General features: G+C 35.1%; 1 protein-coding gene across 1 annotated transcript in view; it reads left to right on the plus strand.

Moving 5' to 3' along the window:
- The first annotated feature begins 363 nt into the window (after positions 1-363).
- LOC123317766 (ubiquitin carboxyl-terminal hydrolase 10-like) overlaps positions 364-16627 on the plus strand; it is a 70606-nt gene continuing 54342 nt past the window's right edge. Inside the window, exons 1-6 of the mRNA XM_044904375.1 lie at positions 364-369; positions 436-453; positions 597-720; positions 820-1056; positions 1098-1300; positions 1356-1386. Coding sequence (XP_044760310.1) covers positions 364-369; positions 436-453; positions 597-720; positions 820-1056; positions 1098-1300; positions 1356-1386 — 619 coding nt within the window. The remainder of the gene's footprint in view (positions 370-435; positions 454-596; positions 721-819; positions 1057-1097; positions 1301-1355; positions 1387-16627) is intronic.

The raw sequence follows: 16627 nt of genomic DNA on the forward strand, positions 1-16627 counted from the left end.
TATTAGAATGCGCTTTTAACTGAAGAAATTATATTGTTATATCTATTATCAAATATAGAATAACAACATTTGAAATCGAAAAATAGTCAGATTTCCAAATTGTGCGCAAGAGGGCGGTCCCAACCCCAGGTAGAAGCATGATGCCATTAGTCAAAAACGACGAAATTAGGTAGATAGTGGAAGAAACGGCATTGTGCTATATATAATAAACTAGCAGTTATTTTTCTGTTTCAGAGTTGAGTTAACCTAAACGGTGTTAAGATTGTTTAGACTGTTTGAATACTCGCAAGTTTTCGAATATTATAAACGAACTTTAAGGTGATATTACAGTGTTGTGATTGATGATTGATGAATTTTCAAGTTATGGATGTAAGTAATTCTTTTCTTTTATCTCTAGTCAGTTGGTTGCTATTTAATAATTTGGTTGTTGTTCAGATTTTCTGTTTCAAACAGGTATGTGTTATTTTTTATTTGAAAATGATCATGTACCAATATGGTAGTATCTCTAGAAGTTCAAAGATATTTTCAGCACTTTGAATATAACATTATATCAACTTCAATATCTTAAATGACATTAATATTAATTTTATTTTCAGAATATGAAGTTTTTAGATATAACAGGGTTGAAAGTGGACGAGATTCGTCACATAAATTCTTGTCTGTCCGATACCCCTAAAAGAATCTCCTTGCCTTGGACACTCAAGAAGAAATCTCCCCAAAGTGAGTATTGTGATGTATTTTTCAATGATAATATCCTTGCAAATGTAGTCCAAGAAAGATTTGATGTAACTAGAAATTTAATAATCAACTTATTTTCAGAAAAATTACACAGAAAACCAAATGCAGCAGTCGAATGTAAGAAGCCATCAGACGTTGATGAAGAAACACTGATCTCACAGAACAATGCTATATCTGTTGATAAACCCACTCCTAAGACGGATCATTTCATTCCCACACAAGTTTCTACAACGGCTGACAAAGAAACAGTTCCCTCCAATGGAATTGCGGAAGAACTTCGCAATTCACCGAGTGCCCCAATATCGAACCTGATCGAAAGTAATACCGAAGTGATAACCTGATCGAAAGTAATACCGAAGTGATGCCTGTTAAAGTTGAAAATATTGTGGCAACATCCTCGAACAAGATTGAAGAAATGAAGAATAAGCCTGTGAAGGTCCAGACTTGTGATGTGAAAGAAAACGGAGTCAAATCAGATGTTAATGAACCTGTAAACGTATGGGCGAAGAAATCATGGACGAGTCTCTTCAAGAAAGAAGAAGCCACGACAAATGGAGAGTTAGTGACTGAACGCAGTGATGAGAAAGTTAAATCGTTGGATACTGTTGAAAAAGTAGTGTGTTGATCCAGCCACTCACAGACTAGCAGGTTAGTTGTTGAAGAGACTTTGATTAAATTTTTTGAGTAGAAAAACGTTTTAGGTTTTACATAGTCAGTTGTTTGAGTTAAAGAATCAATTATTTTTGTTGTGATATCAATAAACTTTTTCTATATTTGTTACTCAACATTTTATTTTATTTCCAGAATTTCTATCGAACTTCGAAATTGATGGAAAAAGCGCTAATCTACAACCAAGAGGCTTAATCGAGCCTGGAGCAATTATTGCTACATCAATTCGATTTTACAAGCCTTGGAGGCCTGCCCACCTTTATGCAATCTGCTGATAGGACTTTCGAAGAATTTGACGGAAAATGGACATGGCCTACCACCCATCATAAAGAACATGTACGTTTTATAACAATCCTTCGCTTTGACAGCATCTAAATCAATTTGAAATCTTCCAGGTGCAAATTCATCAATAAATTCGAGAAGCTGCCCGATTCCTACCTAAACCGTACATCGAAAAGGAACAAGAAGAAACGGGGGAGTTTCGACTTCTCCCGCGGCGACTCGATCGAAGCCTCTTTGATCTACACCATCCTGAATGGTACCAGAAGCGGCTCGTTTCTCGTCGAGGGACGTCAAGAGGACGCTGAGGAATTTTTGGGTCTACTGCTGAACGGACTGAACGACGAAATGATGAATGTAAGTAGTCGAAATTATTGATTAATCGCATAACTCTTGATTAAACATGATGAACGAGAACACTTGACACGGTTTCGCAATTTTTAATTAAGATATTTGTTGATACGCGTGTTTCGGGATTTATATCATCAAACTCATGTTAAAATCGGAGATAGGCGGAAATTTAATTGATCGTTTACATTTGGTAGACTTTGTTTTTGGGCTGAGGATATTTCTAGGATTTTTCAAAGATCTAAACGTTTACCTTTATCACCTTTATGTACAATTTTTACATGATAGAAATCTACGAAGTGGTTGGGAGTTATACAAAGATTAGAGAAACCAGTTGTTGATTTAATCTGCAGAATAGATCTTTACCATTGGAAAATATTCATTTCAAATTCTTCTTATTGGTACATACGAGGATATATTGAAAAATTCTTAGTCTACTATAGAACCAAACAAAATTTCAATGTCAAAATATTTTATTAATCAACATACTATCCTCTTAATTGGATATGCATTCATTACAACGAAACTGCAACGTACCTAGACCTTTCAGAAAAAAATTTCTTCTTGCTCTGAAAACCAGAACTCCACAGCTTTTATAACCTCCTCGTTGGAAGAAAATTTACGACCTTTTAAACGTTCTTTCTGTTGAGGAAAGAGATGATAGTCGGATGGAGCCAAATCTGGTGAATAAAGGGGGTGTTCTAGTAATTCAAACTCTTGATCACGGATTTTTTTCATGGCAACATTAGATTTGTGTTGGCGTTGTCCTGCAAAAACAAAACACCTTTGGATAGCTTTCCGGGTATTTTCTCCTCAATTTTTCTCCGTAGAATGGTCAGAAATGTCTAACAGTAATCTCCGGTTATAGTTCTACCCTTATCCAAAAAATCAATCATGGTTACTCCATGCCAATCCCAAAAAACTGAAACAAGAACTTTTCTTGCCGATTTTTGGACGATTTTGGGTCTTGAAGAACCAGAGTTTTGCCATTCCATCGATTTTTGCTTCGTTTCTGGATCGTAGAAATGTACCCAAATCTCATCCATAGTCTACATCGTTTTCAAATCGAGCACAGATCGAACGCGATGCTTTTACCCTTGCACGCTTCAGTTCAACATTCAAACATTTGGGGATCCATTTTGCAGCAATTTTTCTCATGTCCAAATTGACGTAAACTATATGATGAACGCGTTAGTATGAAATATTCAGTGCTTCAGATATCCATTTTAGCCCAATTCGACGGTCTGATAAAGTCATGAACTGCATCGATATTTCCGGAGACTCACACATAAACTGTCCTTCCCGATCGGTCATCATCTTCAATGGAAAATTTACCTCTTTTGAAGCTTGCAGTCCAATTTTTCATGGTCGCATACGAAGGACATTGATAAATTTCAAGAATATCTGATTAAAAATATTGAATTGCGCCGTGAGTAATGAGCACTATATCGATTAAAAATGAATCGAAAATATTGTAATTGAATAGATTATATTAACATTTTCAAGAATAAATTATAATACATCAAAGGAGGAATCGAAATACTTACATCAAATCGATAACTATACGTAGTAATAATTAGATAAATATATTGGAATTGTATAGATTTCAGCCACGCATGAAAAAAAAAAAACGATTATGTATTGAAGTAGGGATCGAAATAGTTACATCAAATCCTTGTACCAATTATTCGACAAACTCATTTTTAAGGCTTATTATTTCAAATAAAAAAGTCACGAATATTCAAGAAACACTGGCAATTATTGAAGAGGCACATGGTTATTTGTAGTAATATCAACCTACTCTGGAAAGCGCAAGGAGCAAAACTGAAGATGAATTAGGAAATCGGCGTCATATCGAGTCGAATGATAGGGAAGAGATATTTCGTGGTAACGTATTCATTATCTATCAAATTTCACCTGAGACTTCGAGAAAATCCTCGATAACTCTTCAAAAGGCTTTTATTTCAGGAAATATGCATATTCTTGGATGACTTTTTTCCCCAAAAGAAAAAAATATTATGTGTGAGGAATACATAGAGGAATGAAATCTTCGGATACTGAAGGTAAAAAAGAGATTGAAAATCAGCAGGAACTCCATGCTCTGAAAATGAGGACTGATGAAATGGAGTACTAACTCTCAGCGCTCAAAGTTAAGGAGCAGATGAGGAAGATGTACGATGGAATGGATGTAGACAATATTGATTTAGAGAATCTTGGTGCATGCAGGTTATAAAAAGTTAGCAGCAGTTGAAAAAAAATTTATGTCTGTTCGAAATTGTTTGATTTATTTTTCTCATAAATTCACATAGGAAAAATGTAACATGTGTTGCAATTCCTTTTCACAAGTTGAAATTTGCATTTATAAATGCTCTCCGAAATGACAGACCTTCACCCTCAACTTCCTGATTATTTGTCGTTTGAAACTGCTCTTCATCATCGTTTTCATCTATAATTTCATTCTCATTCTGGCGTAGCCCTATATTATATAAAACAGCTGTAGCACAAATAATGGCTACAGAAGTATCCAATTTAGTCCTTAAACCACTTCTCAAAACCGGAAATTTCCTTTTCCACATTCCAAACAATCGTTCAACTACAATTCTGGACCTTCTATGAGCAACATTATAATTTTGCTCTGGAATTGTAGCAGGCTCAAGGACTGGAATTAAAATGAAAATGTGACATGCATAACCATTATGTGCAACGAGCAGACCTGGAATCTGTAGCTTTTGAAAACGGGTTAGCAGAGCCCTTATGTTGAATATGACACTGTCATGAGTTGAAACTGGATGTATTACAACAACAAAATTTCCGAGTGAGGCCACCTGAAAAAAGGAGAGCAGGAGAAAAGGAACCAAATAATTTCATTAATAACATATATCACAATAAAAAAACAATTATTTGTAATAAATAATACAATACAGAAAAGTTTAGATAAAATACCTGTACATTCAACGAAAACAAGCCCTTTCTATTTCGGAAAACATCACTGCGATCATACCTCCTGGATTTTCAATTTTGATATGTGTACAATCAATGGCCCCGTCACCCTTGGAAAATTAGCAATTCGGTAAAATTCAGCAGTATTCCTTCTGAATTCATCAACATTCAACGGAACATATAGGTATTTCTTCAGCGGTTCCGCTAAACATAGCGAAATATTTTTCACAGCACTAGATTGACTTAAACCGAAAAAATCTCCATGAACAAGCTCTAAAGATATATAATCACATAGTTGATGAACTTGAAAAGTAAATATACCAGAAACTCTCATCTGAAAACGGAAGAAAATGAAAGCAGAAAAATGTAAAATAAGAAAATTCGATTCAATATGTCTGATTGATCTAAAATTCATAACCCAATTCAAAGAAGACTCGGAAACTGCATGTACAGCCCCAAAACACTCCTGAAATTTATAAGTGGGACAATGATTTACCAGCTATACTATTGCAGCGTCTGTGACCTGTTCTTATACGATTCAGAATACACCATATTTTCCTGGAAATATCAAAACCAGAAATTCTATTCGAAGGATCAGTATCTAGTTCTTTGTTGAAAATAGTGCATATATCTTATATTTGCCTTCACCTGAAAACTGTTACTCGCATAGAAACGAAGTGCTACCAAAAGCTGTATACTGGTAGATATTGGTGAACCGCGATTGGAATCTTTGTGTAATTTATCCTGAAGTGCTCGTCAAACGCATTCACAATATCCTGTGGTTTGTGCATTATTTGATGACCATCACATGGTACACCGGGTATACGAGAATGACCTCTGCTCTCCGGCACAAAAGACCAAAAATTTGAAGGATCTGTCGGAGGTTTGTGTTCCGAAGTACTTACAAAATATTTGTAAGCTTTGTTCATTTTTGATTTAAGTAAACTTCTAAGTTTTTTATAGCGGAGATGATTGAAGTCATTATTGTATTTCCTAAAGTTCTTTGAGGCAGTTTCTTTGAGATAAATAGTATCAATAACATCGGTTGTGTACCATGACGAAAAGCGTCTCTTTCTCAAAACCTTAACTGGTACAGTGTAAAGAAAAATATGCTGTAGAAGGAAATGAAAATTGACACAAGCCAAATCCGGATCTCCTTCGTTCATAGCAGGTGACCAGTCAGTTTTCCATATACAGCGGTACATATCTACATAGTTTGCCTTAGAACAATTAAACTTAGAATACGTATAGATAAAGTAAGATATTGAAAAATTTAAATTTCCTATGTTTCGTTAAAAAAGGAAAGAAACCTCAATTGATGGATGATGAAAGTACACTCGTACAAGTGACCATTCAACTCTCCCTAGGTACACTTAAAATTAGAAAAAACCAAATCTAACAATATATCTCCACAATTTCGTATTTCAGTAAATTGGTGAAATTCAAGTGACTCAGAAAACGTGTTGATTATTAAAGTTCGGTAATCGGATAAAGAATTCTCAGTATATTTAGGACAATTGAAGTCCTCCAGAACAACTAATCCATTGTTTGGTAATGGATTGAATGAAGACAGTTAATCAAACAGTTGTTGATAACTTGCAATATCTGTTCGTGGTGGAACATATAACAGTTCTACAATGATATAATGAGGTCCATACATGATCTTACAATCTACTGCATCGACCGAAAGGTAGGAGTTGTAAGCCCTGATAAATCAACTCCAACTGCACATAACTCACTGCGAACTGCCACTAGTACACCTCCACCCGTTGACAAACGAGTGGTAACAATTCACCATCATACACACCATCCTTCAGCCATGTCTCTCATATAATATCAAAATCACCACTTGCCACAGCAGACCTGTGTTCATGTGTTTTAGAATTGAGGCCACGTACGTTTTGATACGTGCTTCCTCGAATTGTAACTGGGGAAATTTAGTTTAAAGGTCTAATAATAGGAATACCCTTCATAAACGTCAATTCGACATTCTCACTCGAAGATTTCCGTTGCTCCAATTCAATTTTGATTTTATTGAAATAATCTGTCTGTCTCGGAGTTCTATCAGATGAGACGAATACATTGAAATCCTTCTTGAACATCTTGGATTTTCCCGAAACTTTACGTACGAGTTGACTATCATTTACGATCAGCTTAAGATCAGCTATTACTAGTAATAATCTGATCATCATTTGAAGATATGGTAATGTATTTTTTTATTTCTACATTTGTTAATCATCGATGATAAAACTTATTATTATCACTGTAAAAATTATTATGAATTACCAGATTTGCTTAAAATGTCAAAACCAAAAGCAAGCCATATTACGAGAAAGAGGAAATTCATTTGAACATTTTCAAATCCATTCTAATGCAGGGCTGTCTTTTCAAGACTTTTACAAAACAATTATTAATTAAAAACAATCCACTGATGGGAAATACCACCAATTCATTGAATTTGACACAATCGTTCATGTAGATTTTTTTTACTGTTTGAACAGCTCTTGGGCAGCTCCGGTGCATCTCGCTCGAGCGCCGACGCGTTCTTTTTGATTATGGCGTGAAGCACCGTAGCAGCTCCCGTACCCTTCCCCTGCCCCCACTTGCACCAACCGAAATGCTGGTGCACGTCGAGGGCTTGAAGCCCGTAAACAAACTTTTTAGTTATGTTTACATATGTTAACAAATATTAGAAGAAGTGTATTGTTGAAATTTGTGGATTGATTTTTTCGTCAATTGAAGCTGACAGTTAGTTTTTTTTATTGAACAAATGAATAAAGAATCAATGTTAAATGGACTTAGAACTGAATGATTTTGAATGAATATAGGATTCGTTCTTTCAGGTTTGAAGAGTGAACTAATCATTTTTGTCATGAATGCATAATTTTAAGAGTTCGAGCAAATGAATAAACGATAAGCTTCAGTTTGGTAGCGCCCATCAGTGAAAATGTAGCATTTCATTTAAAATAAGTTGATATTCCACGCACTCGAATGCAATTTTCGTGAAATCAGAACACTCCTACTTTTACCAAAGAGTGTTATTAACGAAGTTATGACAGATGAAATCATTGTTAAATAATTTTTTCAAGTTTTATATCTACAGACATATCAAGTATTTTGTATATTTTCACACTTCATAGCAATGAAAAGGTGAAGTTTACCCGGTAAATCGAGTTTTTCAACTAAATATATGGCAATAGCTTTCGAAAAAATAGTGAAACTTATTAATAAATAAATCAACGACTTCAACGTCAAACTGCAAACAAATTATCCAAAGAACCGCGAATCCGGACCTGAGTTTTTTCAAATTTGGATGATTTGATTCATTGAAACTTAAACCTGAGAATAAATTTCCTGTCGAATCGACCAAAAACATCAAGAGATATAGTCAAACGAAATTTCGAGAACTTCAAGAAAACTCCCTGCATTTCCAAAATGGAGTACCTAAGACACATGTATGAGATATTTTTGAACTCAGCTCAATATCCTCTATTCAGGGTTTTCGTTTGTCCGGTTACTTGTAAAACACCCTCTATAGTGACAGACAGCAGGAAGCGACTTTTTTTTATATTATGTAGTGATTTGGTTGTGAAATATCTCACAAATACTCTCCTATGAAAATAACGAGACGATAATACATTGATCACCAAGAAAAACAAAAATAATTTCGACAATGTTTTAGAGAGAGAGAGAGAGAAACATAACTTTATTGATACAAAGGATCAATTGGCTATCGACCGAAGTCTTCCTGCCAGTTACATATATATATTTGTTAATTAATAAATAAGTTAACTACAAAAGTCATTCTATAGATAGTAGGTGTTCGTAAAGTGGTAATGTTGGCAGTTTCGCCCGTGTTGCATACTGTGTTTCATAATGATGAATCAATGGTTCCATTATATCTTTGTTCGTCTGCTTCCCGATGAATTTCTTACCCATTCTCTCAGGTCTCTTCAGTATTGGCTCAACTCCAGTTGTTTCATAAAGTAGTGAATTAGAAGGGTTGTGCAAAGGATTATTAGGATGTCTCATTTTAGTTATTCTCCTTAAGCATGTTCTTTCAGCTACTTCAAGATTTTTGAGGGTTGTTTTAGTTGAGTTTAGTAAAATTGTATTTCCATATTCTAGCATCGGTCTGCATATCATTTTGTATATCGAAGTTGCAGTCTTCATATTGATTCCCATGTTCTTATAGGTGAGCGATCTAAAATGACCCGCACGTGTGATAGCTGCTTTTTTCTGCGTTCTTGTATGTGACTTGAAGCTCAACTTGTTGTCAATAAGTATACCCAAATATTTGCACATGTTTGTGGGCCTAATGCTGTTCTTCCCAATGTTGATATTTGGAGAGGTTCTCTTGGTTTTGTGGTTGAAAATAATGAGTTTTGACTTATTCGGATTGGGCTGCATTCTCCATCTTCTCATCCATGCTACAGTGACATCAGTTAGTTTTTGTAACTGTAAAATACACTTTCCCAATGTTGTATCGTGGGTGACAAGAGTTGTGTCATCTGCAAATTGAAGTGTGTAGGCATTTTTGTCTATTTCCTCTCCATCCATGTCTCTGTTGTGGTTATATATGTCGTGGCAGTATAGGTTAAATAGGGTTGGAGAAAGGGGAGACCCCTGAGGAAGGCCTTGTTGAGGTGTGAACGGATCTGATACCTCGTTTTGCACTCTGACCCGTGTAGTTCTTCCAGTTATAAATTGATGGATTATCTTGAGTAAATAATTGGGGCATCGTAACTGTGCTAGTTTGAATATTACACCGGCATGCCAGACACTGTCGAAAGCCTTTTGAATATCAAGAAATAATGCTGCCGATTTTTTACCTCTTTTTTTGTTGTTCTGTATATTGGTAGTTAATATAGTTAATGGGTGTATTTTGGACGTTTTATTTCTGAATCCAAACTGACATACCGGAATATCCCTTCCCAGTTCGCTATGTATCCTCTCAGTTATAATTTTTTCAAAATTCTTGCCTATTACTGTAAGCAATGTAATCGGACGGTAGTTTTCTATTTTGCTGTGGTCTGTATTACCCTTTGGAATGTTGATAATTATTCCTGTTTTCCATTCTTTGGGAAAGTGGGAGTATTTCAAGCAATAGTTATATATCTTTAGTATGTGATTATGGACATCGGGATCAAGCTTTCTTAGTACTTTTCTGGTAATGTTATCATAACCTGGTGATGTGTTTTTGCCATGATTTAATGCCTTGAAGTATTCATCCTCTGTGATTGGTTCAAAGTCCTCTTCCCCTTCCATACTCGGAAAATCATTCTGATACCATTGGTCTATTCTTTTTTTATGCTTTTTATCAAAGTTTTCATTATCAGCTTCCTTGAATATCCTTCTATAGTGCTCGGCAAATGCATTTGTAATATCTTTATCATCAGTCAGAGTTCTTCCTTGTACCTGGATTGGCTCAGTCAGATTGTGATGTGTGTATTTTGAGAGTTTTTTAATTGATTTCCAATATGTTCGGCCTTTTTGGTTTTCTATTTCTTTGCATGCTTCCAAGTATTTATGAGATCTGAATTGAAGGATTAGTGTGTGTATATCCTTATTCAATAAGTTAAATTTCCTTTTCAAACTTGGATCCTCGTTGCAACGATATTCACGGTATAACTGTTTCTTCAACCTGATCAGCTTCAATATGAAAGGTGGTAGTGATTGAATGAAATACTTTTTCTCTGAGATTGGTGTTTGGTCTTTTATTATGTCAATTAAGGAATTATGAAAGTAAGTAATATATTCTTCATTTATATCTGTGTCTGTGATAATTTTTTCATGTATTTGTTTGTTTACCTCTTCTATATTGCACTTTTCATAAAGTATTTCCATTTTCCTTGAGTATTCCGTTGGTCTTCTGTTCATGTCTATTGTGAATTCTATAGCCAGATGTTCTGCTCCTAGGTCGGGGGTGACGTGAATGTTCTGAATACTGTGTCTTATGTTTCTTGTACAAAACAGTAGATCTGGTGTGGTATCTGGGTTGTTCTCCATTAAAAAAGCTGGTGGTGTTTCTATTCTGGTAAAGTCAGAGTTGTTAAGGAAAATATCCATCTGTTGTTTTTTGTACTTGTTAGGATTGAAGTCTCCTATTATGATGCAGTACTTATATTGTGAAGACTTTATCAACAAATTTTCTTCTACTCGTCTGCTGGAGTGATGTAAGTATACCAGAAAGAAATGAAGTTTTTCCTCGCTATATGGAACAGTAAAGTGTAGAACATCGTTCCAAGGATTATTAATGTGAGGTGGATTACTTTTCCCCAATTTTGTACCTCTTTTAGCTTGGACCAAAGCACCACCAAGCAAATTTAGATTGAGAATGTTGCCGTGTTTAACTATAGAAGTCCAGTCTCTGTATTGTATGTTATCGGTGTATTTAGTTTTTGTCTCAACGAACATGGCACAGTCAATGTTGTTGTTTTCTAGATAATTCCTAATAAGTATGTTTTTATTCTTGTAGCTGTTAATGTTGGAATATAGAAATTTAAGATTGAATGTTCCTGAATAATTGTGTTCCTTCAGTAGGCTCAGTGTCCACTGGTTTATTTTCATTCTCCAAATCAATCATTAGTACGTATAACCTGTTACCAACAAATGTGGGTATTGTGCTTATATTGTAATTATCGATAAATCGCCTTTGAAGTTTTTGTATTAATTGTTGTCTATCTGTATTTTTTGGGTTATTCATTTTGTTCAAATATGTCTCTATAATGTGATCATGTATAGTAATGGGTTTATGTATTCGGCTGATCTTTGTTTTCCTAGCATCTATTTCGCTAGTCTTCTTGTTGATTGACCGTATTTTGATGTTTGGAATACCTTCTATTGGTTTCACGGGTCTTTTTGGGCGTTTTAGTGACCATGCGACATGTTCTGTTGATTGGCATGCCGAGCATTTTGGTGGCAAGCTAGTGGTACACTCTGACTCTTTGTGTTGTTGGTTGCATTTGGTACATGTTATTGTCGAAGTACATTTTTCTGTCGTATGCGTGAATTGAGAGCATCTCATACAAGGTACTGGAATTGGATCTGGAGGGTGGCTTGGTTTAACTGTGTAATGTCTACACTTGTAGAAAACTCCCTCATTAATTAATTTTTCATATGAGTGTATATCGCTGGTGATTATACGAACAAACAATGAAGGTTTATCAGTTTTTCTTGATATAATTCGTTCACAGTAACGGTGTATTATATTATTTTTGGTAAGAAAGCTACTCATCTCTTCCTCCTTTATTTCCATTTCCACTTGTGAAATAACAGCTGAAAATGATTCAAGATGTCTTTTAGGTCTCTGTGTCTGTGTTGTATCTGACACTGTAGTTTCCAAAAAGCTGATGATTTCTTTCATTTCTTTCAATTGGTTCAGAGCTTTTACAATGTGTTCTTTCAAGTTGTTCGATTTAATAATGAATCCTTGTTGGGTTTGAAATATTATATCTCGTGCGTTCGGAAACATTTTCATCCATTGGTCAACAATATGTAACCTAGTTGTGTTGGGTTTAGTGGTAATGTGAAATATATTTGTGTATGTTTTATATGAGAATATTGGTTTTGTTGATGTTTGGTTGCGTAGCGTTTGAAGGTTATGTGGGCTGTCATTTTTGTCTTCCTCTGTGTTCATTTCCATGGACTCATTCGAATTCTGTGTTGACGTTGACGGCTTTGACATTTGTGAGTGTGATGTCAACTGTGGTTCGCTCATTCTTATCTCCGGGGATTTCTTATCGTCGACTTTTTTTGGCGGTTTCTTTTTAGGTCTACCTCGTTTCTTCCGCTTTTTACCATTTACCAACGTGAATTCATTTTCGTTTGTTTCGGCTTCGTCAGAAGAAATATTGGTTGATGTTCCACTATTTTGGGACATTTCTGTATTGAATGTCCCAAAATCTTCCGCGTTATATGATCTTGCGTGTTCCACTTTGAAAATTTTTACAATTCAAACTCGCTATCACCATACGTCCGCACACCTCAGATGTTGCACAGCAACTGCAATGTTTTATATTTGATATTATTGTATTTTGAAAAGTGAAGGAAATTCAATAATTTAAAAACAATATATTATGAAATATATACACATACACACATTATGTACACACATTACTTGCATATATTCCATCGCACATCGAGTGAGGACTGTCTACTTAGTGCTCTACATAAATTATTATAAACTTAGTTGTCCTCAAGTCAAGGAAAGTAATTTACTGATATTTCCCGGCGCAGAGTACTTGATTATTGTGAATTGTGCAATATTTGTTGTTATTTTTGGTTGAAATGGCGAAACCTGCTTCTACTATTAAAGAGTTGAACGTTCGGGTTGACATGCTGTCAGAAGAACTAAGAAAAGGTATTGAAGATTTCAAAAATGAATTTTTGAAGTCTCAGTCTTCTACCCCTGCAATAACTGATATTGGTGAAAATCCATTGGATCTCCTGGAGGCATTCGAAAAAAGGATGAATGACGCTATTAATCATATCAAGGTCGACATAGATAGTCTTAAAAATAATGTAAACATGGTAAAGAAGAAAGAGCATAATTCGGAGATGAAACGTAATCTCTGTCTTCTATTCATTCATGGGATTCCTGAATCTGAACGGGATATATATGATGCTGTTATAAAGTTGTGTAATAATAAGATTGAAGTTCTTCTGAAAAAGGAGGATTTAAATCAGTGTTATCGAGTAGGAAGGAAAAAAACGGATTCTGATAAGCCCAGACCGATCGCAGTACAGTTTCTAAGAAAGTGGAATCGCGATGCTGTGTTTGTAAACAAACGTAAACTCAAAGGAACTAATATTCTTATAACGGAAATGCTAACGTTAGAAAATTTGATATTATTCAAAAAGGCAAGAAGAACATTTCGTAAATCTGTGTGGACCCTTAATGGTGTAATTTATGTTGATTTAAAAGGTAAGAAGAAGGTAGTAAACAATGAAGAAGACCTGAATGATATATTGGTGGGTTGACTCTTTGTATTCTCATAGTTATATTTCATTGGTGTTGGAATAATCAGGGTTACTGAATGAGATATAATTTTACTTTATAGTTGTTATTAATTGAGGATCATGATTGGCGAGCGTAAGTTGATTCATTTGCTCATTTTTGATTATTTGGATTTGAATATTAATAAGCAATTCTGTTGAGCACTATGATTATCATAAGATTTGTTCATTTGTCAGTATTGACTTTTTTTTTCTTGTATTTTTGCCTGCCTTTTGAGCCCCGCTATCTCATTGTTATTGTAATTTTTTCTGTCTTTGGGTTATAATTTTCCTGTATTTGTTTTTTGCTTGAAAACCTTGAGCGCTCGTATATAGTTGATGATATTCTTTTTGTTTTCTCGCAGCATGTAGTATTGGTATTTGTGTTGGGTTGCCTGCATATTTTTTTTACGCTTTTGTATCCTACACACTTCTTGATTTTTCACTGCTTCATATAATTTTAACTAGAGAAATGAAATTTGCACATTTGAATACCAGATCTGTTATACCGAATTTAAGTGACCTATCGGCTTATCTTTTGACTCATGATTTCGATGTTCTAACTTTAACTGAAACTTGGCTTTCTTGTAGCATTGATAGTGATTTTCTACAGATACCAGGTTATTCCTTTGTGAGAAATGATAGAGAGGGAAGGGGAGGTGGAGTTGCTGCTTACATAAAACAAAATTTTAAATATCAAATTATTTCAATTGGACAGCAGGTAAGTAATAAAACTGAGTATTTGCTCATAGAGTTAATTGTTGGCCATCGCAAGATAATAGTCGCCACATTTTATCGTCCTCCTCGTTATAATTTGAATAATTTTATAAATGATGTTGACATCGTATTCCCTTGTATTACCCCTACTGCGGACGAAATTCTGTGTCTTGGTGATATGAATGTTGATTTTTTGGGACCGGAAACTCCTTTGTCGACATGCCTAGAGTCATATGGCTTGAAACAATTTTTGAAGGAACCAACAAGAATAACTCGAACTACAGCTAAGTTACTTGATCCCATATTTTTCACTAGAGAGGATTTAGTTGTACGTGTGGGCACCATAGATACATCTGAAATTTCTGATCACCGGTTGGTTTACGGTGAGTTGAATTTGAAGAGTGTAAAAATGAAACCTAAATTAGTAAAATACCGGGACTTTCGTAGTTTTGCCCTTGAAGGTTTTCATACAGATCTAGAAGGTCTTCCATGGCATCGTTTAATAGCAGAGAGTGATATTGACAAGAAGGTTGAGATTTTCATTTGCTTGATTCTTGGAATTTTTGATAAGCACGCACCTCTCATTGAGAAAAGAGGTACTAAACCTCCTGCACCATGGCTGACATTTAATCTCAAATTATTAATGAGACAGAGGGACGTAGCACTTCAGAAATTCAAAAGAACTCGTTCATCAGGTGACTGGGAGAGTTACAAACAGATTCGTAATTACACAGTTTCTATGGTTAGAAATGAGAAGAGGAAATAATTGGAATCAATAAGCGTTCAGAACAATCCTGCAAGATCCTGGAGAGCACTGCGTGATCTCAAAGTTTGTTCTTCGAAAAATGTTGTTAATTTACCAGCATCCCTCTCTGATCCGGATGCCATGGGAAATTATTTCTCGTCTGTTTCCAATGCTAGAAGTCTTAATTGTGATTCGAAGATTGAATTCTATAATGAGAACTTACACTTGACTAACACCTTTGCTTTTTCCCTTGCTACTGTTGAGCAGGTTGATGATATCTTGAATGAGATGAAAAGTCATGCTGTTGGGGTGGATGAAGTATCACTGCGGATGATTCAATTGTGTAGACCATTCATTGTTAAATATATTGTTCATATCATAAATAGTTGTATCGAATCTCACTATTTTCCTCATCTCTGGAAGGTTGCCCTCGGAAAGCCGATTCAGAAAGTTAAGAACCCCTCGTCTTTTTCTGATCTCAGAATTATTAGTATATTGCCATTCTTGTCGAAGATTCTAGAGAAAATACTTCATAATCAAATCATCAATTATCTGAGATCGAACAATTTAATGCCAGATAAACAGTGTGGATTCAGAAAAAACTATAGCACTGCGACGGCACTTGCGACTGTCACCAGTGATATCATTGAGGCTTATGATTCAGGATTGGCGAGTATTCTCATATTGCTTGACTATTCGAAGGCCTTCGATACCATTAATCATGAATTGTTGATTGCTAAAATGAAATATTTTGGTTTTGACTTTTCTTCTCTGCAATTGATAAGATCCTACTTAAGTGATAGAATTCAGTATATATCCGTCGATAATGTGTTATCGTCTCCGATTGAGATTCTTGCTGGTGTACCTCAGGGTTCTGTACTTGGACCATTGCTATTTATTATTTATACAGCTGATATAATAACCTCTATAACACATTGTAAATTACTAGCGTACGGAGATGATTTACAGCTGTATTATCATTTTCCTGAAGAATCTTATGAAGAGGCATCTCGTACTATCAACAATGTCTTGCAACATGTTCATGAGTTGTCGATTGAACATAATTTGGTCATTAATCCTGAGAAGTCGAAGGTAATGTGTTTTGCCAGCAGAAACTCTGCTTCTTTCTTGAAATCTAACATGACCATCAAACTTAATAATGATAGCCTGGTATTCACTGATGTTGCTAGAGAT

Source organism: Coccinella septempunctata, chromosome 7 (assembly GCF_907165205.1).
Source record: "Coccinella septempunctata chromosome 7, icCocSept1.1, whole genome shotgun sequence".
Taxonomy (NCBI): domain Eukaryota; kingdom Metazoa; phylum Arthropoda; class Insecta; order Coleoptera; family Coccinellidae; genus Coccinella; species Coccinella septempunctata.